Genomic DNA, 27,855 nt, shown 5'->3' on the forward strand with positions numbered 1-27,855 from the left:
GCTGCAGTGAATTCATAGCACACGGGTACCTACAGTGACTTACAGCCAACTACCTCAAAACAGACAGCGTGCTCCTCGGCGAGGACGTAAGCCAGGAGTTCTTGCAACGTTTAATTCCCTAATACAACAGTCTAACTAAATGTGAACGGACTCTGTTGGGATTTGTGCCTCAACGCCTTTGCAGCTTCAAATGTTGCCCTCACACTTGTGCAGCATCATTGCCTTGTCAGGGATTACAGCTGAAGTTCCTCAGGTTTTATTTCAATTTTGTTTTACAGGGATTGCCATGCACTCAAATGTGTGATCAGTCACGGTTGCCTCCTTTCCCACACCTACCAGTGTACCTGAATTATGAAAATTCTGCATCACAGAGGAGAATTTAAGTATTCTTGTACGAAGAAATTCAGACACAGCTCTCACAGCAATCCTGCATTCTCCACGTTACAGCTTGGTGTTAAGGCGCGAAGCCATATTCCTACTAACAGAAGATGGGATCATTCTGCTGGGGGGGAGAGCTGTGACTATTGTGTAACTTCTGGGGGCTTAAATGTCTAAACTTAATTGCGTATTGGCGGAGTTTTCCATAGCGAAGAAACAGGGATGCCACGCCAACTGGCAGAAGGACTGGAAGACATCCAGCCTCACTCGGTGCAGGGGCCACGGCAGCCCTCGCTGCTTGGCAAACGCTTCCCACCAGCTCCGAGGATGGTGGGGCTGATCAGAGAGTTGATTTCTCATGAAACCTGGCGGCCAGGCTCCGGGCTCGCCGGGTGCGCCGACGTTCCCACCCTGGCGAGCGGTTACCACCAAGAGTAGCGCCTCCTCCGTCGAAGCCAACCCAGCAGCCTTCCTGGAAGAGCATCCTTCGGTGACCGCATGCACGCAAGGAGGGCTGCCTGCGCCGGCCCGGCTCGGGCTCCCTCCTGCACCCCGTCCCCCCGCCCCCTCCGGGGGCCCCCATCGCCCCCTCGGCGCGCAGCCGCCGCGGAGCCGCCGGGGCGGGAGCGGGGCCGTCCCCGCGGCGCCGTCCCGGGGCCGGCGCTCGGCCGCGGTGCACATGGCCAGCGAGGGCGGCGGGGGCGCGACGCTCCCCCGGGGAGGGGCTGCGACCTTGCCGGCGGCGGGCGGCCCCCGCCCCGCACACCTCCCCCGCGCGGGGGGAGCGGGAGGGAAACCCCCAGTTCCGCTTCCTGACGGCGCCTCGGCCCGGGCGGGGAGCGGCGGCCGGAGCGCGGGGCTGCCGGCGCCCATGGCCGGCGAGCGGACGCGGCGCTTCACGCGGAGCCTGCTGCGGCCGGGGCAGGCGGCGGAGCTCCGGCACAGCGCGGCCACGGCCGCCGCCGCCGCCAGCGGGCGGCTCCAGCAGCGGGTGAGTGCGGCGGGGCAGCGCCGAGCGGACCGGCGCGGCCGCGGCGGGGAGCGGGCACCGGCCCAGGTGCGAGGCGCGCTCGGGAGCCGGGGAGGGGCGCGGCGCGGCGGGCAGCCCCGCCGGAACAAGCCTGCGGGCGAGCGCTGGCCGGCCTGGGCGGCTCGCCGGTGCCGCCGCGCCTCCTGCCCGCGCCTCCCCGCTTCAGTGCTGCAGACGGCTGCGGATGCCCCTCTCTCTTCTCGGGAGCGAGCTGGCTGTCTTCCTCTCTTGACTTCGCCGGTGTTCTGGTCTTTTGAATGAGCTTCGCACGGGCAGATGAGGTGAAACACGACGCCCGCGCTATCGGTGCCGAAGTCAGGCTGGTGCGCCCTGGGGGGACCGGCCCGAGCGCTCCAGCTCTCCAAGTAGTTGCCAGTCATGTGATTTTTAGGTACTTCACAGCCCGTACGCTCGTCTATAACCGTCAGTACTGAGATGCGTGTGCGCTCTTGGTGATTTCCACTGGAAGCCCCGTGGAAGGGAGCCTAAAGTGCTGCAGAAACACAGACCCTGGTCTTCCTAGTAGCATTCATTCCTAAAATGCGTTGCATGAGGCTTCAATCCCCATGTCTCTCCATCAGTGGAATAGCACAAAAGGTCTGTAAACTGTTACCATGCTACTTTAACAGTATTTTCTCTTCCCTTTATGTGGTTGTATGTAAGAACTTAGCTGATAGGTACGGACAGCAAATTGTTAGGGTTCACAGAGAAATGTCCACTAGCCTTTTCGAATCACTAGCCACTTATGAGTCATCTATTAGCCGTTTTTATATTAAGATCCCTTTGGACTTAAAGCTATGCGTTATGAGAGATAAATGACTCCTTCTTAGATGATTAAGCATATCATTTCTGTGACTCATGTAATTCAGATAAATATTTTCCTTTTCTAGTTTTTCAGTTCATGAAGCAGACTAAAAAGCTGAAAGAGGGAAAGTTGTAAGTGACATGTCATCGCTCATCAAAGTTTACCCCACGCCAGTGCCTAAATGCAATGCACTCACTCTCTGCATAAAACAGGAAATAATTCTGCAACTATGTTCCCATAAAGTTAGTGGGCTGTTTCTGTCTTCTGAGGGGCCTTGCCCACTGGAAATGGAGAGCAGCACTAAAACGGCTGCTCTGCTTGGAGGCAGTGGCCGGTTCATGCTTCCTAGCTATCTGTACACCAAATGCGAGTTGTTTTTTTTACCTCACTAGATTTGCAGTGCTTTTGCAGTCAGCTTTGAAGGTCTTCATAAAGCGTTTCCAAGCTTCTGACATGTGAAAGCTTGGTAGAAGCTTTCTTGTCTCTCCTGACTTCCCACAAAGGTTGTACATGCTATCAGCCCTTGTCAAGTCCTGAAGTGTCTCTACAGCTGTACCTCTGGCAGATTTGCATGGTCCTGCCCTCTGGGCACACAGAGATCAGAATTTGGCCCATTATCAAACAGGATACACTATGCTTGATGAATTTTTGGTGTAAATGTTCTAGGAACCATCGCAGTTGGTTTGGGCTCTGCCTGGACACTGTGCTATGTAGTTGACGTCTAAATGTATTTAAGTCTGTGTACCAGCTAAACTATTGTGTTGTCTAATTGCATCTTAAAGTATTATAAATGCAGTTCTATTAGAAGTATATTTTACTCTGCTGTGTGTCTGCTGCAAGAAGGCAAAAAAACCCCGAGAATGAGACTGATGAAGCAAATCTGAATTTGATGATCTGGTTCCCTTGAGGAGACTGTTTTTTTTAAGGTGTTGCTAACAGATCTTATACTGCTAACTTAAGAATGTAGTATTTAATTACTGCTTGTGCATTTGGGTTATATTTTTTTCAGTCTGTCTTTAAAACATCAAGACTTCAGCTGTGGGGTGGCAAAAAGTCATCTACCACTTCTGTGAGTCTGACTTCCTGTTGACTGATGATTTCAGTCAACTGGTGCTGGATTTCATCAGGGCTTTTGATTTGATATCTGAGGCAAATGCAGTCAGATTGCAAAGATGGTCTTTAAAAGATACTGAAGTTAAGATTTGAAGACACCAGGCCAAATTCTGGTTTCAGTTATACTGCTCAGTGGGAGCACTTAGGGACTTCCAGATGTTACGTTTTATTCACCAGCAGGCACAATGGTTCTGAAGTCTGGGTTGCTTGCTGTGTTGAATATGTATGGCTCTGGGAAACTTAATGAAGTTACCATCTTTTTACCATACTTTTTTGGGTTGCCAGTAATGTTGCCTGTGAAAGGCAAATTTTTATAAAATACCTTATGCTGAGGACTCATGCCGGGGTACAAAGCTGTTATCTGCAGGTTAAATCTTTTCCAGCTGCATCAACTAAGAATGAGCAGAATTAACCATTGTGTCTTGGCTAACAGGCGGAAGATCCCTTGGCAGCCATAACCGGGGTTGCTGGTTGTCCGTAGCCAGGTTTGGGGCTGCCACGTGGAGCTGTGATGTTCTGCGCTGGGCAGTGATCATTGCCTCTGGATCTGTAACGCCGAGTGCCGGGGCCGGCAGGTCTGTTGAGGCGTGTTTGCCAGGGAAGCTCCTCTGGCCTGCGTGCCTTGCACGCGGGGGACGCTGGGATGGCACAGCTGTTGCGGTAAGGCTGTTGTGTTGCTGTTGCAGAAAAGTCCCACAGGCCCTGAAATTTCTGGCTGAACTTGTACTGACTTTTTTGTACCAGAAGTGAATATTCTTGCAGAAGAGAAAAATCTGGCGTATTCAGTGAGGCGCATTGGTTCTCATCACATCTTGCTCTGAAGGTATCAGCACCTTATATTCCACTTACACTAGATCTGACTTGTGTTGGAGTGTCCTGAAAGTTGGCACAGCTGCTGTCAAGAGTCTGCAAATAACTGGCTGCTACAAAGAAGGGAAAGTGTAAAGGTGTAAAGAATTAAGCTTTCTGGTACTGCTTTTGTGTATGTCCTGTATGGAATTGCAGCTGGGCCTCTATCAGCAGGATTTGGAACAGCACCTGCAGTAGGGGTCGTTGGTGTCTTAGCAATTTGCTAAGAGCCTAGGGATCAAATGCCTGTTTGACATTAACAGTCTTAGAGAAAAGGGGAGTGTTGTGTCTTTTAGCTCTTAGCTGTCTTCAAATATATTGCTTTTTCTTTTGTGTGCTTTACCTTTCCTTTTGCTCATATTTATTCATTTAATATGGGAAAAGCAGTTGCTACTATTCAGCACAAAAACCTGTTTGTTGAAAGAAAAAAGTGTCAGTGTAATCAGGGGAAAGGGGATGGCAGAAGTAAGGGTGTTTATCGTTTGGTGTTGTATTGTATAAGAGAGGAACTTCTGTAGTGCTCTGAAAGATAAAAAGTGGAAATGGAGACTGAGGGTGGAATATATGTCTATATGTTGTTGGTAGGGGGTAGTAGCAGCAGTGTTTCGGCACAAGTAACGCATGCTACATGAATTACCCAACTCTTCAGCAGGTGGAGGGAGTGGTACTATCAGGTGTTAGTGGTGTGTCGCAGTGCTTCTGTGGTTGTTTCCACAAGTACCTAGTTAAGTGTTCATGTAGAAAAGGCAAGTCACCAAACTAGTCAGTGAAATGGATCAGCATCATCTAGAAGGTAAATAATTTATTGTATTTTGAAACTTTGTTGTGAAATTCTTTGTCTCTTCTAATAGAAAAGGCTTGTTTGAAAGTTGCTTTATGAATGCTTGCTGCCACTGCCCAGGAAAGCTGAATAGCTGTGCACAAGAAAGGGAAATTAATGTCTGTTGCTTCATTTGTGTCTGTAGCTGAAGCAGTATTTCACTGGAAGTTTTTAAAGAAGGAGTGGGTCAGTCAGTGCTCCTAGAAGTCAGCTTGCTAGCTGCTTAGCTAATACTAAACTTCATGTTATGCTATTATTTCCAGATCTCAATTAATTTGGCTAAGTAGTGCTGGCTGCAGTACTCATCCTTTACATGAAGTATTGTGACACTGTTTTTATAAAAGAGCTGCAGGGGGTCTTGCTCCTCATCTCTCTTCCATACTTAAACTTAAGTTAACAGCAGTCTGGAATTGGGCTGTTGCTCCATGTGTCTTTTTTTTGGCAGAGGTTTCTTTCCATCACGCTGCAGCCAAGCACAGAGAGTTGTGGTGTCCAATGACCTTGTACTGGCTGGCTGTCTCGAGTGGAAGGCTGGATTACATGGCTTTCTCTTGCCCCAAAAATGGGTTTCTCTCCTTGTTATTTTACCTGGGGCTGCAGTAATTCCTCCCTGAAAGAACAGATTCCATTTGTTTCCAATGTGTGTTTTATGTGGTGTGTTCTTTAGGAATAATAAAGTCTCTATGTATATTGTAGTTGTATATTTCTAGTTTTGGGTAGGTAATGAACTGTTGGTGGGGGTTTTTTGTGACTCCAGTGGCGTTTTGTAGTCTCTGAAGAAGAGTAATGTATATTGTTTACAGCCTCGCAGAGAGCACCCACTGCCTCGGTACCCTGGAAAATAGCAACAGAGCTTTGACTGTGCTTATACTGTAGGATCCTGTTGTATGGCCTTTTCTCGTTACCTGACCATGCTTGAATTGGACTTCCATGTTGAGAATCAGGCCAGTGAATGAAATGACACTGAAAACTTCATCTGTTGAGAAGTTACAGTGTTAACTGAGCTATTCCAAAGGCAGAAGCTGGACTGTGAAAGGCTCTTTTCTTCTGAGGATATTCTGATGTCTACTGTTTGTCCAGGGTGAACCAAAGTAAGGCACTTATACAGACAGTGAATATACTGTGGTGTTGTACACAAAATAGACTCTGTGTGGTTGTACATACATGTACATGGACAGTCTTCACAGGCCAGCTACTAGATTTTCATCTGTTTCCTTGCAGACTTCTTAATGTATGGGCTTGCTCTTATGTTTGTTTTCTTTGGTTAGGGCCGAGGTGATAGCCTGATGAAGTAATCTATGCACGTGCATAGAGTGAGAGCCTCATCCCATTTTGGTGGCTGAGGAGAGAGTGAGTTTATTCATGGCACAGGCATAAGGGAATATTATCTGTGGTCTAGAGCAGGTGAAGGTTCTGCATTTGCAAGCCTGTGCATTTGAGATGTTACGGCTTGCTCAGGGTGGACAACTTGTCAGGCATATTTAGGATGTTAGCAACCTTCTGTGAATGCAGTGCAATACAGAAGTATTAAACAACTTGTTTATATTTATATTTTACCTGTGAACCTTGTTCATGAATTTGTATTCCACAATTTATCTTTAGTATCCTGTGCAACATCCCTTACCTGTTGAAAGACAAGACCCACATCCCTTACCTGTTCAAAGACAAGATCCACATTATTTGCAAGTAGTCTCCTTTCTCAGCAATTTTTTTTTGTTTTGAAATGTCTGATGAGTAATTTTGTGGCTGTTCTTCAGTTGGGGTATCCCAAGGACACTTGCAGTGGTGTGGCCCTGACAAGGATCTGATCGTTTTCAGCTGGCTGCTGCAGCCCAGATGTAAGGGCAAAGCAAGCAAAGGGCACAGGCAAGAATGCACCGCTTGCACATTCTCCAGCTGCTAGGCTCCCTCCTCTGCAGGCAGACAAAAGGGCCAAAGTCTTCTCCTGAGCAATTCTAGGAACTTCATTTGAGACTGGCACCGGGGATTAAATTGATGCAGAAATGAGGAAAAGGAGATAAGGGAAGAGAGCCTCGGAGAGGGTGGAGACAGAGAAGGCAAGAAAATGGTTTAGAAAGAAGTTAAAAGCATGGGAGAAAATGGGGGAAAAGAGAAAAGACTTTGTGGGGAAAGAGAGGCTGAAGAAGATGATAAAACGAAGGAAAGAAATGAGGAGAGCTGCAAGAAAGATTCGTCAGGTTGGTGAATAACTCCTGCAAATAAGCCCTTAATATGCAACCCCAGGCAGTCATTTAGTAGGTAGGGAGACCTCCGATTTAAATGCAGAGTATTTACTGTTGTCTTGAATTTGTCACTTGACTAACGCTTTGTTTTAAATTCATGGGAAGTGAGTCAGCTTGAGTAACTCAAAGTGCTCTCAGTTTATGGAAGCCACATTAACTTTTTTCCCCTTGCTTACAAGGTTAAATAAGGGGTCTGGGGAGGGCAAGAATGAACAGTAGTAGAAAGGAGACAGGGAATCTGGAAAATTAAGCCTTGTGTTGGCTTTGGAGGAGGACGGTTGCAGAGAGAGAAGGTTTACTATTGTTGTGGTTTATAACAGGCAGTTCTGCAGTGCGTATGTCACTTCCAGAAGTCAAAACATGTTTGTAACTTTTCTAGCACAAGGTCAAAAGGCTATGAAATAGTGACACAGATGTGATTATTCCACAAATAACGAAGCACTGCGTGCAATGCTTCCAGTTTAGGATTGCCTATGTTTCACAGAACTCAACAATAATTTTCTGAAGCTAGATTATATTTGATGTCTGGTTTATACCAACTGTTTATTCTTATATTAGCAAATGCCAACTTTATCCTTGTTTTTGTGGATAAGAAAAATGAAACATCAGGAGCTAACTGCGCAAGATTGTGCAATACATCTATAGTAAGAGCCTCAGAACGATTGTCTCAGAGTTCATCCCCAGCATGGGCTATCCTGCCCCATATGGCTGAATAATTTGCCTGGCTGTTCAGACTGTTTCATAGTCTGCCCCACTATTCTCATTGCTGACATGGGCGATTTTTTCCCTCTCCTGTAAAATGTAAGAAAACCGAGAGCTGCCTGCCCTTTGTGTGCTTGCTTAGTGTAAATGACTTCTGCTCACGCTGTCCCTTTCTGGGCAGAACACGAACAGGCTCCAAATAGCAGTGTAAGAGGAGGGCACCAAGCTGCATTAGTGCTAAATGGGAATGTGTGTCAGTGAAGCGTTCCGGAGCCGTTCTCTTCCAGGAGAAACTCAGGAGGTTTTTTCTTCTTTTTATTTCCCACCTGTCCCCTCTCCTTTGTTTTTTTAGATTGGGCTCACAGTAGTAGTCTATTATTCACAATGTATATTAGTCACAATGTAGTCTATTATTTTTTCCCCCTCCATGTCAGTGATACATAATTACAACCTAAACACATTGCTTAAATGTATTTTTAGTAGATTACTTGTCATCTCTGGTACCATTTTTTTCCCCATGCTAGACACAGGCAGGAGGTCGATTTTGCTTTTTTGTTCTTAAATTTTACACAGTGCTTTACAAATACAGGGAGAGAGTTCCCTCGGAGGACTGGGGACGGTGCTGCCCAGCCTCTCCTCCCCAACTTGTACTCTGGGAGTTAACATCCAGCCTCTTTGCTTGGGTATTGTAATGTTACTTTTCATCTGGAACCCAAATACTACATGTTTTGGAACACAATGTAATGTTTTGAGATGACCTAATGTAGATGTGCTTTAAGCTTGTATAAAAATACATCAGATTAGGAAATCTGGATACGTTTGTGATATGCGTGGGTTCGTGCTGTGCAGACAGCAGTACGAACTGTAGCTACTGTCGTTAGGATCCCAGATGAATACAGGGAAATGGAGATGGATGCCTTCCTCCAACAGGAGTCTTCTGCTGCCTCTGTGAAACAATGTTTTATCCCTGCAGACTCCAAAAAAAAAAAAAAACCTCAAAAATGGAAAAAACCTACTGTATTACTTCTTAAATTACTAATTCATTCATTATTAATTAACAATTAGCTTACTACTAGATTTTCTTCCCACTATTGCTGTCGTGCAGTTGGTATTATATGCATTGTACAGAAATTTAGTAAGCTGTCAACATTGTAGTGATTTTCTTAATTCTGAGTGTAGTTCTCCACTTCTGAGTTCATGTTGTGTGGAGGAAGTACAAGGCGATTCTATCATTGAGTCTGAAGTGGGCTTTTCAGCTTTGACAGTAATGTTGGCTGACTTAAAGCAAACGTGATTCTAGGTTACTTTGACATGTTGACCTAGATTAAATGATGTAGTTATAATGAAATTTAATGAATGCAGTGGAGTTGGATACAATAGAGGGAAAAAAAGCTTCATTTTTAAAGTGTTACTTTATTGTTTATCAACAAGAGTAGTACAGAAATGTTCTCTCTGAAACTGGAATGACTAGATATGTTTAGCATAGCAAAAAGGAAAAATAATATCTTTGGTTCTGGTTAACCGTAGTGGATTTTAATTTTTAAACTGTCATCATTTCAATGGATTGTTTGGCCATGTACGTTTTCTGCTAGATGTGCCATCTTTTGCAACTCTAAGTAGGCTGATGTATGTCAGCTGATTGTGAGGACTGTACTTTTAATTTATAGGCAAGAATGAAGCTCTGGACTCTCCAGTGTCTCATAGCACATGCCTCTGCTTTTCTGAGGACTAAGTTAAAGGCTCGCCATGTGGGGAGCACAGTGGCTCTGCAGAGACAAGACCTAGAAACATCTTTTATCCAAAAGGTGTCGGGAACACTTTAGCTATGGGTTGAATGTCTCTGTGTTTTGATGCAAGTTCCTCAGTGATCTTTGTTCTAGATCAGGTTTTTTTCTTGTTTTGGGGGGAGAGGTTGGCATGGTTTGAATATACTCCTAAAGTGTGAGAAAATTCGCCTGTGATTTGAGTTTTTGCCAGGTTCTGGGACAATTTTGAGGGGTTTGTAAACTTACTGGATTTCAAATCCTGCCCTCCCCACTCAAATTCCTCTGACTTCCAGAGAATTATTCATGAAAAGTCAAACCAGAGTTTTGTATGAGTTAGAGGAATCCTTTAAGAGCTGCAGGTGGTTACTGGCAGTTTTCCTGTGACACCTTTACCAATTTCTTTGTATTTCTTCTTGATATTAGGATTAGTTCCTCTTGCCTTTCTCTCTCCTGGTCTATTTTCTACATTTGCTCTGTGACTAGAATTAATGCAATATAGGACTAATACCAAGCTTATCACTTGAAAGCTCCGAAGTAGAGCCTAGTTGGGATTAACGTGGGCCACTGTCCTTGCGTGCCTGTGATGCTGGGCACGAGCCCTGCTTTTCTTGCACCTCCCCGTTTCTTGCCCTGGCCCCCCTCCCTCCTGCCCATCAGCTGTTTCGCTGCTGTTCCCTTTCTGCCCCAGACCCTCTCTTTGTTCTCTCTTACATCTAGTTTATGTTGGATTTTTAGACAGATCCTCTCCACTGTGTGGATGGTTTGAAACTCTAAAAAAAAGTTCATGTCTCTATTTTAAATGCAACCTCCCTTACTTCCTCTCAGCTTTGATACAGACATGATGTCTGTCTGTTCCTGGGGCATTAAAGTTAGCATCCATGGGGGACAGTGGACTTATTTCATCATTGGCATCTATGATGGCATCGTTTGGTGTTAAATGTGTTCGTAGAGTGTTTATACTGCTTTGATACTTGTGCAAGTACTTGCACAAGTATCAAAGGGGAGCGGGGCAGGGGAAGACATTTGGGACCTTCTACTCCTTTGCGGGGTGTCTGAGCACGAGAAGAGTCTTCATCCTGACCTTTGCAGGCCCCTGACTCCTCACTGTGGGTGTGCTTGGTGCTGCTGTAGCTGGGAGGTGGGGGAGATGAGCACAGTAGGGTGCTCTGGTTTGCGGATGATGTGACCCCTAAGGTGCGTGACAGAACAAGTATTCTGGGAGAAGGGACATGAGGAGAAGCAGGGGGAGGACTGCTATGGTATCTTCTGGCCACAGTGGTGTGTAACGGAGCCTCAGTGGCTTCTAATCCTGAAATTACTTTTTCCATCCCTTTCTTCTGCTGTGAGACACTTGCTGCTGCTTCTTCCTCCTTATCCTCTCTCCACCCTCTGCCTTCTTGCCCTTTTAGCCCTGTGCAAGCTCTGGCAGCCCCGGCAGAGAGTCCAAGCCAAAAAGTCAGCAGAACAGAGAAAGGAAAGGCTGCTTATGCCCAGATATTGCATAAAATGTATGTACAGTTTGAGGGAGGGAAGGAGGCCAGTCCTCCATATCCCCCTTCTCTGCCCTTTGGAAGCAAACACAGCAGTCCTTTCCATGCTATGAGTAGGTGCAGAAGAAAGTATTCAGAGGTTGTTGAGTCTCTTAGAGTGAAAGTGATGGGCTGAAGTCAGCCTGGGGGCTATTGGTTGGACCGTGCTGGTTTAGATAATAAATCGTCTTTGGAGTCCTTCCCGTGAAAGAGCTTTCTCCATTGCTGTGCAAGTACCATGGCATATGCCAGGCTTGATGTCTTTTGTTAGGAATGCATTTCACAGGCCCTAAATTAACTTGCAGTATTTCCAGCAATATCAGTGTCTCTTTGAAGATAGAAGTGTACAGACTTTTTCCTGGCTTCTTTTTTTTTTTTCTCTTCTTTTTTTTGTTAGTGAGAAGAGCCTCAAAAGTCATTCAGGGTCCAAAACTTGGCCATCCTTGGGATGGAAGTGTTTCATGGCTTTGAACTTTTAAGCTATGCTGAACAAAATACAGGAAAGTGCATGGTACAGAACAACAGTGCATTGGGGGGGAGAGACCTTGGGAAAACAAGTCCTGGGTCACACCTCTGATTCCATGTGCAGAGAGAAAGGGAGTGATGAGTAAGTATTAAAAACAGTAATGAGCAGACTTTGATATTTATTCCAGAATATCATGTGGTCTGTATCTTTTGTATTCACATATTTGCAATGCATACTAAAATATGTGCTGAGCTGTCATGTCTCCATTGTCAGTATATAGACACACTTTTTTTCCTTCCATTCATGTGTAGCAGGTGGACTTCCAGCAGTGGATAAAGAGCAATTACAGTAACAATGCAGAAGTGAAATATCATACACAGCTCTCATCTGAAAGCAAGATACTAAAAAGCATCTGCCTGTTCCAAAGCTCACATCTCACTTTAAGCATCAGTTGCCTTTTACATGAGTAACAGTTGTTTTTCCCTGAGCTGTGTGACTGTACAGTGCTTGTGTTCTGCTGACACCATTTCATTAAACTGCTAAAATTGCAAACACTGGTGGAAACTAAGTCACAGACCATTAAGTAGAATTGAATGATACTGGTCTCTTCAGCGCTGCATGAATTTATCCTCATAGCTTCCCCAGAATCAATGAGAACTGTTTGGAGGTTAGTTAAGAGAACTTACCAAGTGGAAATTGGGGAGATACATGAGCAGAAATTTAGCTTATCCTCTTTTGTGGTCAAATAAGAACCTGTGGTTTAACAGCAACATTAGGAAATCCCTAATATACACAAAAAAAGTTGCAGTCTAGGTAGATGATAACTTTTCTTCATGTGTCTTTCAGAAACCTCCTGCTCCTTCTTTTTATATTTCAGATACATACTCAAGTGTTCACCTGTTTCTGTAGACTTTGGAAAAGAATTGGAGCTCATGAAACGCAGCAAATCAAAGTGTTCTAAGTCTGCTCATTTTGGAAATGGAAGAAGATGGGATGATTTTTTACGTAGGAACGCTAGCTCCAGCTTGCTGCGGATGTTGGCAATAAAATACTTTTTGCCTTCTATGTATCCTTTCTCCAGAAAGGTTAAGGGGATAACTGTTTGCAGACTGGTTTCAGGTGGAAGTTACAAGTTACTTGCGTCGCAGTAAGCAGGATGACCAGTAGTACAGCAGGACACAACAACCGACGTGCCTTGGTGTGAGGTTTATCTCCTTTTTTTCTTTTTAAAGTTGTTCTTGGAATGAGAACCCTTCAAATTTACTAGGCATGGCCTGTATGTTGCACTTAAACATTGTCTTACTCTCAATTCTTCATTCTCGTATCTACCCACTTCCTGCTTTGCTGCTCTCGCCCCTTCCAGTCCTCAGTCCTTGTTGCTCTTTGTGTTTTTCTCCCTCTCGTCTCTGAGCCTCCATTAATGCCCCTCTGTATGCAGGGAACAGTATGTCAGTTGTCTGTCAGGCACCCTATCTTTGCTTGCCATCCATGCCATCTTAAAACCCACTTCTTCCAGGAATTCTCCTTGCCAGTTCTTCAAATGGATCATCTCTCTGCCCCTCTCTTCACTGAACAGCTATGCTGTGTTGTTCTGTCTAGCCATGCCTCTCACCCCCATACTGTCAATGGAAAGTCTTTGGGTTTGGTAGTAAGCCTCTCTCCTAGCTTTAGTGTAAAGTTTTACATTAAACAAATGGTTTTGTATAAATAATTGCTATTTGAATGACTGTTCATTAGATAAAATATAATTCAAATAATGGGTAGTGACTCCTCTTGAAAGAAGAACCTCTCAGCTGTGTCTGTTTCCTTAAAGAATTTCTGTATCAGTGGCTCCCTGTTCGGTACAGTGTGGAAGACAGTGGAATATCTTGATGTGTGTATATACCAACAGATTTATATATATTTTTAAATAGACTTAAGTAAATAGGTAGCTGTCAGGGCTAACATCTGTTTCCTTGGAATAGTGTGACATGCATGTTTTTTTGGGTTTTCAACACAGATACTTGGCATTTAAATTCCATGCTGATGGATATTGAAATGTGCTAGAACAAGCTATAAGGGCCACTATACTTGGGTTTTGTGCCCCAGTGCTTCTGGGTTTCTGTTTCCTACCACTATTTCCCAGTGTATTTTTCAGAAGAGCCCAACTCCTAATCCTAAAGGATCTGTCAGGGATTCAGATTTGAAAATGTGAGTTTATTTTGGGGAAGTCTTTGTGTGATAAAGAATGGGAGTCAGCAAATTACTCTTATATTGGAGTTTGAAAAGCTGCAGTATAAAACCTGTATGCTGCAGCAATGAGGGGTTGCTTCTTAATGTGATGGCTCGCCCATGGCTCCAACCGATGTGGTAACTGGGAATGGCAAGTGCTTAGCACTGGGGAATACGTAGCCAGACGTCGTCAGTAGCCCAGTCTCCGCTGAGGAGCGCACCAGTGACATTCAGACAGAGAGGCAGAAAGTGATGCTCACAGGCATCACCCCTCGTGTGGTGGCAGTACAGCCATGTACCACGCTGCCAGCTCTAGGTCAAGCATCAGATCCATCTCTAGTTTGCATTGCCCCTGGTAAGCCTCAGTTGTGTTACCGGTGCGGAGGTGGAGTTGAGCATGCTTTAAGAGTGGTGGTAAGAGGAAGATCGCTGTCAAGGAAAAGCACCAAAGAGCTTTTTTGTCCTGTTTTGCCTTTTGCTGTTTGTTTTGCCCTGAAAAAAACAGCTGCAGTTTTACAAAAGGCCATGTATCAACTGACTGTTGACAGTTAAAAGGATGAAACTTTTAAAAACAAGTCCTTATATGTGTGGTTATTAATAGTTTAAAATATGAGAATTACAGGAATTAAAACTAAAGAACTGAAAAGAAATCTGAATCTTCCCCCTCACGTGTTTCCTTCCCCTTTTTTCCTCTCCTCTCTCCCCCTCCTCCCTCCCTCTTTATTTGCATGGAGGCTTGCATCAGTGGAACTATATATATTTTCATGTAATGCTACAGTATTTAGGTAGATGATACTAAATGGGAATATTTAGTGACAAGAAGATCGTCTTTTCCCTTGTCTTTTAATTGTGGCTGTTATGGGCGAGCCTTTGGATCACTAATGTCTAGAGCTGCCTGGAAATCTGCCTATTTGTGTTTCTTTTGCTGTTCTTTGGATGTGTGAGTGAGGGTGTGTGTGTTATGTTTTGGAGCGTGTGTCTCTTCCTAAGAGAGGAAAACATCCCAGGATTTGTCACAAAATTTTCCTTCGGTTGTTTTTTTGTTTGTTTGTTTCTGTTTTAAGTCCCGTTAAATGCTAGCCTTTGATTTCACAACTTGGTGTACTGGCACAACTGTGCCTCAAGGGGAACCATACTGAAGATGGGTGCCCTCAGTACCAAAAGCCTAGCACATTAGCACACCGTTCTTCTCCAATTCTTGTTTATGAATTTTTTTTTCCTTTCTTCAAGCAAAAAGTGTGGAAGTAACGGGCAGCTTACAATTTCCTTCAGTTAACTGCTGTTAGCATTTATAGGGCAAAAAAGATAAGGCAAAATGACAGTGGTCTGACTCTTTTTGCCTGTGTCAGAGCTCCAGGTGTTCCCCGTAACCAGTATGCCAAACAGGTCTTGCTATCATTAGCTAACAAGGACTTTTTAAAAATATTTTTCTGTCTTAAGGGTATGAAAATAAATGAAAATTGAACCATGACCAAGGAGTAACACTTTCATGTTCCTATTATCATGGGCTCAGCTTAGGAGATTTTTTAGTTTTTTCGTGTCTGTCTGTAAGATAACAGTACTGAAAACTAGTGAAGTGCAAGTGCTGATGGTATGACTGCTTTTAGACAGTTTGGCAGGAAACACTATTTCCTGTTCTGTTGACTTTCTCATAAATATTAACCCATCTGGGGCTTCAACATTTGTTGCTACAGTGGGATGAATAATGTCAATAACAGTCAAATTTAAATATCTTTGTTGCTTTAAATAGATTGAGTAGATTCTGGTTAAAAAATAAAAAAATTGCCATTAATTCTTTTCGTTGCAGTGGAACGTCTTCAGACCTGCATAGTCAAGCTGGAAAGCGGGATTAGATACACCTTTAAAGTATGGTCTCATACTGGTGTGGTTTGATCTTCTGGATCAGGTTAGAGCTTCTAGAAGTCATGTGTCATAGCCAGATACTGGGTTCCTCAGCACTCCTAAGTCAAATAATAATTGTAGTGCCATTTGATGATGTGCTTCCTAGATCACCAGATAAATCTACATGTGGAGTAGAATGATGGCTCCATCTTCTCCATTATTTTCTTGATATTAGTTGTTCCCTTGTTTCCTGAAACCCCAAGCAAGTGCTATCCACAGTCCAGGGGTAGCAGCAATACCAAGATAGAGGTGAACCTCCCTTAACCTTTCACCGTGCCTGTGTCTCTTGGCTGACAGTTTTGTGAACATTGGTTCAGCAGGATGTCTTCGCTTAGTTAGGGTAGTATCTCCTACCAGGGTGTAGCAGTCTTTTATGGCTGGCATTCAAGCTTGTGGTTTTCTTCAAATCAGATGCTGATATGTGAGATTTGAAAGCTAGAGGGTACGGCTTCACAGAGTGGTGAGATCTGCTGATAAGCTTGTGCTGGGTGGAGGACAGGTTCCCTAGCTGTCTCACTTGAAATGCTGTGGCTTCCGTTTCCCCGGTGCTTAGGTATGCCACCAACAATCTGCCCCGGCTCTCTCCTCAGTAAATTGCCAACCTGATCTTTTGTGAAGAGCAGTCATGTTGAATTTAGCATTACTACATCAAGAGTGAGACACTAATACTGAAAGTGAGTAATTGTAACCAACTCCACCCTTATGCCTGACAGTGTGTGTTTACTTGTGTGTATATACCTTTATTTAGATGTAACTGCTCCTAATTTGCTCAGCTGCTTGATAAAAGCATAAATGACAGCAAGGTGAGAGCTCTTCTGTTGGCTGCAACTCTGTGTTACCATGAAATCATTGTAATATTACATATAAAGTGATAAATGATCGTTAACTTCTGGCTTGGATCTAATTAAAGCACTACTTACACGTTGGAGTAAATTTCAGCAGAAATGAACAGTTGCTGTCTCTGTATCTTAATTTCTACCAGAATTTTAAGAGAAAGTTGAGAATATTTTTCCTTGGTATGAAAGAGGTGTGTTTAAAGGAAATCTGTATGTATCGTAATACATTCACTTGGATATCGTGTGTTCTAACGAAAGCTTTGGCAGCATAGACAACCAGAGTGTTTACTTCCTTAAAAAACAACAATAAAACAGTCTTTACAGTTAAAGTTCCAGTGTGTAGTCTGTAACATTGAAATTATTTACTTATGCATTTTCACTTTTGCAGCTGGACTTACTTAAGAACATAAGCCTGTTGAATGCCCAGCTGCCAGCAGAAGAACAAGGGGGTGGTCCAGGAAGTTGGTCATCTATTTAAAAATCTAATTGCATGTTCAGCACAATTAGAGAGCTGATTGCTTCCCTGAAATAAATCAATACATTTGTAAGCATAAATAATTGCCATGTCTTGAAAAGTACTTTTTGGCTGCTTTGTTCTTTGTTTCCTACTCGCATGGAGAAGTCCTGGAAGTCTAAATAGAGAAGAGGTCAATGTTTGGGTACTACCTAAAAGTATTAGGATCCCTTGGGAGTTCATTTGAGATATGTCATAACAAAGTAGAGAATGACATCACTTCTGTTATATACTACATCAAGTTTTTCTTACTAATGCTCTTGAAATGGTTCTACAAGAACAGGATTTTTTAATAAATATCAGTTAGTTAAAAAAAATACCAACATGATTAAGACTTTAATAATAAACAAATGACTTGCAACCAGACATTTCAGTCAGTGAGAATGAAAACTCTTTGCACATATGTGTATTTAGATCCTAGTTTCTGCCCATATTTTAATCTCTTTTGGAGTTCAGTATTAATCTTTCAAAACACACATGTTACTAATCAAAATATTATTATAAAGATTGTTGCCTGAAATACCAACCAGAAGACATATGTTTTAGAGACTGTGTTACAGCTTAACAAATATAGACCAAAAAACTTATTGTTGGGCTGGTTTTGCTAATTTTGTATTTACTTGAATAAAGAGCCTTGTGGATGTGAATGTTAATTGATACCAGCAATGCAGGTTTGTTAGTTTTGGGTTTTGTATGATTTTATTCTCTTCTAGAGTTCAAGTAAAAGAAAGGGAGTGAAACCCTGACAAGAGACATGAAATGAAAAACACATGTTGCACAGAAAAGCTGTCCAGGGGATAGAACACCACAATGTCGCTCATTAGATGCTAAAATAGCTGTTACTCAGCTCGATATTGTGAGCACATTCTTGTGCTGTGGAAAAAGCAAAGCAAGATCATTTCTAAAAAGTGCAGGATGCATTTTGTTTTTTCCTTTCCATGGTGATAAGGGCAAAACTGTGGTTTTTCAGGCTTTTCCTTAGGTGGGGCATGAGAGGTAGCAGAGGAGCTGTGCATGAGTTGCTCCAGGTGTAGCCCTTCTGAAAGGGCTGTGGTATCCCACCGAGGACTGTTGGTCTGAGGGACCGTGTATTTTTTGCATGCTATTCTATGCGGGGTCTCACTGCTGCAATATGCAGCTTGGACTTTCTGGCTACTGTGAAAAGAGCAGGGATATCAGCCTCCCTTAAGTTCTACATCTGCTAACAACCCCCCATTGTAATCAAGAGGATAACTTCTGTTGTATGATAGTAGCTGGCACTACATACCCACAGATCCCTTTTCTGTGAAAGGACTTGTGGAGACGGATGTTTATGCCAGTAGGATTCTGTGTAGGTGGATTCCTGTGTAGAAATTCATTATTTGCCCCATGTGTTTTAGCCCTAGAAGCATCATGGTTAGGACATACATGACATGATCAAAAGGGAAAAGGCTGCTTGGTTTGCTCCCCCTGGAGCCATCAGTTTTGGGTTTGGGTTAGGTTTTTTTTTTTTTTTGAGCAGCATTTGAAAAACAACAAACAAACAAAAAACCCAAGACCCTTCCTTAATATTTACAGCCTGAAAAAACTTCTAGAGTCCCAATTCTTCTCTTTATTTTGGGAAAAACTGCCGTTGGATTCTTGGCACTGATAAGAAAAAAAGGATCCGAAGCCACATTATTATACTGCCAGTGGAAGTAATCCATATTCTTCTTGTGGGATCCTTCCTGTCAGATAAAAGGATACAGCTGCAGCTGCTCTGTTTCGGGGGAGTGGGGTGATGGGACATCAGCACCTGAGACAACACAGTTTTTGCTGGCCACTGTATGTACAAATTTTACTTTGCATTTCCTTTCTTACTTTATGCACATTTTGTGCCTCATTTTCCAGCTGTAGAAGCTTATGCTCAGAAATTGAGTGAGATTGTTCCTTGCTCCTGGCTGAACTCTTTGCATATGGAGCCTGCCTCAAAGTGAAATTGCCTTGAAATAATAAGCAGGGATTATACAGCTGACTTTGAGTTGAAAGAAGCCTGATTGGGAGCCTCTTTTGCTCCTTTATATGTTAGGTTCGAAACAGAGCCTTCTGCAAAGTAAAATTGTATGGCCTAAATGGTCAGTTTATAGCTTCTTGTTTGTGTCTTTGTGTTAGCCTTTGGCTTGAGTAGCTCTTCCGCTTCGGTTGTCTTTAGGGCTCTCCCAGGCAGGGCACAAATTCAAGCTCTGGTTTCCTAGGCTGAATAAGCTGTCTTCTTACACAGTCATGAAATAACTTAGTTTGGAAGGAACTTCTGGAGGTTGTTGAGTCCAGCTCCCCACTCAAAGCAAGTCCAACTAAATGAGGTTGCTCAGGCCCTTGTCCAGTCAAGTGTTCAGACTCTCCAAGGGTGGAGATCCCACAATCTCTAGGGTGCCCTGTTCCAGTGTTGGACCACTCTCATGGTGAAAAACCTTTTTTATTGTGATTAATTGGAATTTCCCTTGTTGCAACTTCTGTCTGTTGTGTCAGATCCCCTGCCAGTATATCTCCAAGAAGGGTCTAGGTCTGTCTTTTCTATACTCTACTGTTGGGTAATTGAAGATAGCAGCAAGATTTCCCATCGGCCTTCATTTCTTAAGGGTGGACAGACATATTTCTCTTAGCTTTTCCTCATGTGTTGTGTCCTCCAGCCCCAGTCTGTCTTGGTGACCTTCCACAGGGCTCAATCCGGTGTGTCAGTTTTGTACTGGGTGTCTAAGAACCAGACACATCAACCCTGATGCTCTTCAACACATTCACTCCCTGGTCATGTTAGCAGGCCTCTTCTGCAACTGGTTCATCCTTCAAGGTAGACAGACCTGTACATGTATTCTCGGTGATGTCTCACCAGGGTATTCGTGTCATTACTATTAAACATAGTAGTCTAAGTACTTCCTTTGGTAGAGATACCTTGCATTATGTCCAGAACTACATTGAACTCTCTTCATGCTGGTGCCAGATCGGTAGTTGATGATCATTCTGGCACTGGCCACTGCCTCTAGCTCTTCCCTCTTTCCTATCATTTTCAGCTGCTAAACTCCCAGCTTGCAGTAGAAATTGTTATCTTCAAGGCATTTGATGCTTTGAATGAAAAATTTATTAAATTAACCTGGAGTGCTTTAGGCAGCTCAACTCCTGGCTCCCAGGGACAGTCCATCTTTCTTGTGAGGGAGTTTGGAACGGGTTTCTTGCTTGAAAATCCAAAAGCCTCCTGTGTTGAATGGCCTGTGCAGAGCCAGGTGAGAATTGCTGCTGATTGCTATCACATGTGTAGTCTGACTCAGAGGCAGAAGGTGTTGATTACTACTTTTGTCCTCTCAGTCTGGCTTCTGAGAGAGAGAAAGAAGGGAGAGAGGAAGGATACCAAAACTGGGAGGCAGGAGATGAGCCAGTTTAACCGCTCTGGCCTGACTTCATATGCAGGGAAAAAAGTGAGGATTTTCATTTTTAATGCAGACAAATACAAAATGTGCTTGGCTCACAGGTGCTTATTCTAAACGCTGACGTACTAAAGAATGGGAGACTGCGCTGGAAAGCTGTGACCTAGGTGGAGATGCCATCAAAATTAACTGTCTCTGCATGACACACAGTGATGCACTGTGGAAAAAGTTACTGGAATCCCTGGTAGAGACTGAGACTGCAGGTCTGCAGAGCTGGTGAAATTCTGTGTGTGCAGACTTCAGGGTCCTAGTGAGAAGGAGACTAGAGCAAAGTCTTGTGCCCTCTCCATCTTGTTTGTAGCCATTCCTTGACACGTGCCATGCAAGCTGCCATTGATTGCCACACTCCAGTTCCTGAAATATTTTTACCCTGTGTTTGTTTGCATTTCAGAGTCCTGCTTTTCTAGCTTATCTGGTAGGGCCTGTGTTTGTACCTGTCTTGTGTAAGCAGTTAGGATTTACGTGTAAAGCCTGACTCATTCATTTAGTATCCAATTCCACTCTTTCTGGATGGTAAACAGTGAACGTTTTTCTCTGTTAAATAATATGAGAGACATTAAAAGAAAGAATTCATTTATCTCATTTAAATTCCTATCTCAAATTTTGAGCCATGTATGTTTTTTCCTACTCAAGTGAGTTGTTTGAAAAGTAAAGCAGTGTATGAGTAGATAGGAGCATGCCAAGAGATACCTTCCCTTGCAAGCTCTCTCCTGAGCTGAAAGAGAGATCATCTTTTCAAAGAGCTAGAGGCTAAAAGTGTTCTGGGTGTGGAGCAGCTCTACTTTTTGTTATCTGTTCTTAGCTGGCTTGTGAGTAGAAAGATGTCCTTGGCTTGGACTGGAGGCAAATTGGAATAAAAATGCATTTTCTAACAAGCTATCACTGTGCTAAAATTCTGCTTTACTCCAGATTTGGGTGGCTGCTTTTTGAAAGTAACTCTAGTCTCTCTGTATTTGTTCTTGCTTTGTATGTCTAGCCTGTATTTGAACAGAAATGCTAATTTTGGATTGTGGCAAGCTGTGGCTGTTACAGAAACAGAGACTAGGTTGGACATCCTGAAGATGAGATGTCAGCAGTACAGGTTTTTATGGCTCTTGTCCAAAGTTTGTTGATGTCAGAGAGAGTTTTCCCAGTGTTTTGGTAGGCTTTTGATCATATTTTAAAGGAGAAAGAGTAGTTTATTAAAGCACTGTGCTATTCAGCCCATATTCAGGCCATATAACATAGAGAACATTGGATGAGGTGCCATTTGTACAGCAAGCCCACATCTTATTCTTAAAACCTCATCAGCAGCTGATGACTTACATCCCTTAGAGCCACGCAGTGTGCCATTGGGAGAACGGGCTGAGGGACGTTCCTCCCTGGTGTCCAGAGCTGCTAGTTTCTCTTCCCAGTATTTCTTTAAGCAGCAGGGCTGGTGCCAGGGCAGCAAATGGAGAATGCATTTGCTCTGGTGTGGGAGCAGTGGCTTTCCGTGTAGCTGGGTGTGTTTCATTCTTAAAAATTAGCTTGTGAAACATCTAGACAAAAGTCTTTGGAGTTTTTGCATGTCATGGAAATCTTGAACCCCGGCAAGGTAACAGACCAGTTGTGGTCTGTTAGAGCTGTAAGATCTGTCACGAAAAATAATATGTTAGACTGAAAACAAGCTAGTGTGGTATTTTTTTTTTCTCTATGCCAGTTTTAGTTTTCAGGCTCTTTCCCATTGGGTTAGTGAAATGGAAGTCTTCTGGAAGCAGGACCAGCTGCTGATAATTCCGTTTGAAGGATTGTGTGCAAGTTAAACATGGATCTTTCTGAAAGAGGGTAAAAATTTGCTACCAGTTCTTTTTGGGAACCAACAGGATAGTGCCCGTTTTTTCTGCTGTGGCTCATTTGTACTTCAAAAGTGCGAGCCCAGCCTTGGTTGTAACTTCTGGTGAAAATTCTTTCCAGAGTTTATCTTAATACATGTTTTTATTTAACGCTGTGCCAGAGAAAGGATGAATTTTGGTAGCTCCAACTGATTCTCCTCCAATCTTATGGGGTAATAAAAGTTCTTTTAAAAAACAAACAAGCATTTGCTTTATAAGTTAAATAGTTATTTTTCCTGGTATGAAGTTAAGTATTTATTTTTCCTGTTACATGTTTAAGGAAACCACAACAATGCTTTTAGCCACTCTTTAGAATATTTAGTGCTAGATCCAGAAGCCACTGAAGTGCATTGAAATAAAGAGGTTTTAATCACTGCCCATAGACTACAGTTCTCCCATTTTACTTAATCTAAGAGCTGAGAATAATCCCAGTGGTCTCACAGAGGCTTCAATTGTGGAAAAGTACCTTTCAAAGTGAGAAATTACTTGAAAATCGGCAGGATGCTTCACCTGAGTTGGAAATAAGAATGTGGCAATTATTTGCATGCAAGCTACACATTTTTTTCGCATTTTGTATAAAGATAACATTCTGAGAAACCCCTTAAGGGGTTGGACCTCCAGAGATGTGGGTTCTAGCCCACCTTCTGTCATTAGCCTGTTGGAAATGGTTACTTCAGTCTTTTTTATCGCTTTGTCCCTGTTTCCTTATCTGTTAAATGGTTGCAATGTGTTGATGTCGTTAGTAAACTGCTGCAGGACCTAACAGGACAAACCCTCTGTATTTTGGCCGTGTACAGTGTGGTAGTAATTAAGAGTACTCTACACAACTTCTGTATAATACTTTTCAGCAGACGTCAACATGAAAGAGGCGAAAAAGCAATAATGAGAAGAGAAAGGCGGCATTAGCACGTGCAGTCCGGATAACCACAGAAAAAGGCTATCAGACTTCCTCCCCCTGCCCTCCCCACCTCCGTACGCAATGGTTTCTGTTTTCAGCAGGTGAAGTCCAGAAACAGCAGAGTTGTAAGAATATGTTTTGCAGCGTGAGCTCCCATGAGCTTGCCGGTTGTGCAGCAGCCCCGTGTCTGCTGTTGCGCAGCCCTCGCTGGGCTCCCCGTTCCAGGTACACGTGCCCATGGAGCAGCCCATGGTTCAGGTAGCACGCTGCCACGTAGTTCGCACAAGGGTGCTCTTAGGGCAGACACAAGTTCTTGTAGCCTGCTCCGTCTTTCTGTGCCACATGTAGCACTGTGCTGCATAGGCAGCCTTCAGGAGGTCACTTTTTTTTTTTAAAGTGCAGCCCTTCCTTTGGGCTGGCTCCCTAGCTATGCTGGAGTACACCTGACTCATTTGTAAAGGTTTTGGATAGTGCAGTTACTTTTTTGTTTGTTTGTTTTTTTTTTTTTATGTAAAGATTTTATAAACACAGTCACTTAATCTATGTTACTTGTCATACCCAGCGAGGAGAGCCGAGTCTGGTGGTGAATTTGTCTTTCATGTACTACTCCCTAGAGGGTGCCATACACTTAACTTTCTGAGTCCTTTTCTTTGCTCTGTAGCCAGGTGACATTGCAGCGGTTTTGTGGCAGCACTGGGAAGGTATCTCCTGAATGTTGCACTAGTGTAAGCATTGCTTGCTGCTGTAAGGTACAATGATGAGAAATGAGCTGGTTGAATGATTTAAGTCCCTCTCATATAGTTATAACTGTATACTACTAATTGGAGAGTTTGCACTGACTGTAACTTAGTACAGTTAAGAACTGTTTGTGTTTGTCAATGATAGCTTCATGAGAAGGAATACAGTTTCAAGACAAAAAAGCTGTGTGTCATTCAGGAACTGTACTCACCAGTTACTGCAGTAAATGCCTGCTTTCCCAGGTCACTAAAGAGCAGCTGGTAGAAACTAAGGAAATACAAAGCCTATGTACTTCTGACTCTCTTAGTAACCTTTGGCAAGATCCTTGGGCCTGCTCTGCTGTTTGAGACTTCATTGTTTGTGATATTTAACTGTTCTGAAGCAACACTTTGAAAGACAGTGCGTGAATGTTTTTAAATGACTGTAAGAGGGTGTGTTACGAGTGGAAGGCATGGATGCTATTTATGGTTTTTAGCAACTGTTAGTGCATAAGCTTTCTTTGAAATAAATGCATGATCACTGTGTACACTTTAAAGTAGTTTTTTGGGGTTTTTTTTGTTTTTGTTTGTTTGGGATTTTTTCTCAAAACATAAGATAGCAGTGGTTCAGCCTAGCACTGAACAGCCCCTTGTAGGCCACTGGACGGGATGTGAAAAGTTTGGGGTATACCTGTGTTGGAAGAAAAGACAGGGCAGCTCCTGAAGATGGATTCTCAGTCCCCCAGACCTCCACTAGCAGCCTGGCAGCAGACAGAGAATGGGAGGTGGTGTTGGAAATGCTGCCTCTGGGGCAGTGAGAGATGCCACTATAAGATGGTATCCACCATGTTGCTTTAAAGACACAGTCATTAGAAAAAGTGCGCTAAAAGGTCTGAGTTTATACTATTCCTCAGGCATGAAACATGGAAGGAAAGGAAGCACATTAATGGGGCTTTCTGTCATCAAGCAGACTGCCATGAAGACTACCTCTTGGAGTACTTCACCCAACCGATCCGTGTCTCGATGCTGGTTCCTCAGGAGCTGGTTAGGATTCTACTGTTTGTTTTGAAGTAGCAGGCATGAAGAGAGACTTTCAAACTTGGGTACGTTTTTTTCCCTCTGCTTTCCTTGCAAATGCTTTGAAGCCTTTATGAAAACACATATTGGAGACAAGGACCTTTGATATCTCTGAAGAAAATTCCCTTTGCTAGGAAGATAGTATCTATCAGCTCTTCTTGTTTTGGAAGGGTGCTATGAGTGAGTGATAAATCATAAGGTGCTGAGATGAGAGATGACACAGTAGCTCACCAAAATGTGAGTGATCCTCATCTTCATCAAGGCAGAGACTGTAATTTTGTTGTTGTATCTTGCTTCAGATGCTTGTCTGCTACTTGTATAGGCTAGACCTTTACAGAAGTTTTACTATAACTGTGGGTCTGTCTGTGGAGCTGTGAGTGACAGCCACTGGCCACGTTGCTTATGTGGTGTTGGGAGCTGCTCATCATTTGTATCAGGATTATGTTATGTGGAACAGTACCTCATGCAGGATAGCCTTGAAAAACTGAAAGACTTGCTCTACTCTTCCCAAGAGAACAATTCATGCTTTAAAACGGTCGGGGCTTGCAGGGGAGACTGACTCCAGAAGTGCTCAGATATGCTCAGCCCTGTGCTGTGCGTGTCCGTGTGCACCAGTACGTCATCTGGACTAGAACCATCCCCAGCTATCTCTAACTGAGCTATACGAGGTAAATAGCTCACCTGGCAAATTTTTGCGCTATCTCTGATGAGGGATTTTCAGTGAATGGACATTGTTTTGCCAGTTTATTAACCACTTTGAGTTTAGGTAAATGGTCCTGTGAGTCGGCTTCAGGGTGCCAACAAATTGCTGTCTGTGACAGTAGCTTTGTATAAACCCGCATGACACCAGCGAGTACCTTGCTCAGCTGGATACTCGGGCATCCTTTGGTAAGTCGTAATGGTGGCATGAGCATTATCATCTGTAACAATGCTGGTTTTGTTATTTGTACTGTTATGCTGTCTTTAGTTCCTGTTAATGGCTTGGGGCTTTTGTGGGCCAGGCTGAACAGACTGTAAACAGTATCAGAGGCATTCTTGTTTTTGTAAATGGCTTCTGCAGTCACCTATCATTGCTGCTTTAGGATCTTCACACTTCAAGAGCTTCTCCGTAACTTCTCGATGCATGTCACGCAAACACATCTTGGGGAGGAGGGCTTGTTTTCTGGAGAATAAAAAAAAAAATTGTGCATGCCATCTTGACAGCTGAGCAGGTGTGGGCAAAGGGTTCTTCTAACCTGCAGCCGTCCTCCTTGCCTGAGGAGAACGCAGCCTCCTCTGGGGCTGGAAGGAAGGGTCAGTGTTTCATTTGGAAAGTCATCTTCTCACTAAAGGATCTCCTCTGAGACCTGCCTTTCTGTCTTCCTGTTTAAAGCCCTCAGCTGAAGACCAGCATACTGATAGGTTATATCCTGTTTATTCAGATGACATGAATTCAAATGACACAGAGAAAGGAAAATTAATGGAATGAAGAAAGCTTGTGGGAAGGAAACATGAACTTTTAATGTGGTGTGCTAAAGAGGTATGAAATAGGAGTGTCAGAAAATGTTTGGTAGCATCTTTAGAAAGTCTTGCAGCCTGCAGACATAGAAATGCAGGGATGTTGCAGAAGAGGAATAACCCAGTGCTTGGATGATGAGGGGTTTACTCTCTGCTGCAGACCTCCTGCCAGAGACAGTTTACCTCTTCAGGCCCTGGCTGCCCATTTGCAGAGCTGGTATCTCTTTCATGTGGAAGCTGAGGCTGGATGACGGATAGCTGTTAGCTCGAGGATCCAGATGCCTTTGAACTCTGCTTTCTTATTACAGACTTTATATGACATGGCAAGTGTGACCCACTTCTGCTGTTGCACAGCTTTGCTGCTGCACAGACCCAGCCCTTAGAGTTTGCCAAGGACTGGGTCACTGAAGTCATCTGGATTAAAACAACTGTCTTGCCTCTCCCCCTTTTTTTTTTTTTTTTTTTTTAATTTATTTTTCATTGGGGTACCTTTAGTGGTCTGCTTCCCAGCCTGGTCCTGTAAACCATCACGCTGGTGTTACACGGCTACTTAGCATAGCTGAAATGAGTGGTGGTTAAATATGGAGTGAGAGTGGGCAGTGGATGGCTTCCAGTGTGGATATTCCTTAGCCCAGCGTTGTTGCCAAAGTCTTCGTAATGGGGAATTAAGGAATTGTTTGCACAAAGGAGTATTTTGCTTCCCAGGGGGTTTCACTGAATTCAGCTTCTGGATTAAAGTGCTAATTAACACAAAATAGCGCTTGATGCTTCGCTGTAAGAGTAACTAACACTGTTGATAGTTGGTATATAAGCATAATGTATGCTAATGAGACCCTACATTTGAAAAACAAAGCTGTTGATACTGTGTGTGTGTCCAGGCATTTTTAATGGGCTGGGAGATTTCCTTTCCAATGATAGCTCATGCTTCTGTGAGATTTCCTTAAAACAGAAGGGGTTTTTTAGCTCTTCAGTGGTTTCTTTTCCCCTGTACATTAGCCATTTTTTCAGTTCTTGAATTTTGATCAAGGCCTGGAGGCTACTTTTAGGTGGCTTTGGCTTGTTACTTTACTTGGGTTTGGACTAAGTGTCATTTTTCTCTCCTAAGAGATGAAATGCCAAGATTGCATCATTCCTACTTGTATCTAATAATAGCTTAATCCACAAATAATTGTAACGAAGTCACTTGGGACACTGGCAGAGAATAGTTTGATCC

General features: G+C 43.5%; 1 protein-coding gene across 9 annotated transcripts in view; it reads left to right on the forward strand.

Moving 5' to 3' along the window:
* The first annotated feature begins 990 nt into the window (after positions 1 to 990).
* Positions 991 to 27,855, forward strand: part of DOCK10 (dedicator of cytokinesis 10) — a 167,705-nt gene continuing 140,840 nt past the window's right edge. For 5 of the 9 annotated variants that reach the window (XM_075507323.1, XM_075507326.1, XM_075507327.1 and 2 more), the window contains exon 1: positions 992 to 1,369. In XM_075507323.1, the coding sequence (XP_075363438.1) occupies positions 1,058 to 1,369 (312 nt within the window). In that variant the 5' untranslated portion in view covers positions 992 to 1,057. Of the gene's footprint in view, positions 1,370 to 27,855 lie in introns of all 9 variants that reach the window. The other 4 variants (XM_075507329.1, XM_075507324.1, XM_075507331.1 and 1 more) reach the window with 3 other exon arrangements.

This window comes from Mycteria americana, chromosome 7 (assembly GCF_035582795.1).
Source record: "Mycteria americana isolate JAX WOST 10 ecotype Jacksonville Zoo and Gardens chromosome 7, USCA_MyAme_1.0, whole genome shotgun sequence".
Lineage (NCBI taxonomy): Eukaryota > Metazoa > Chordata > Aves > Ciconiiformes > Ciconiidae > Mycteria > Mycteria americana.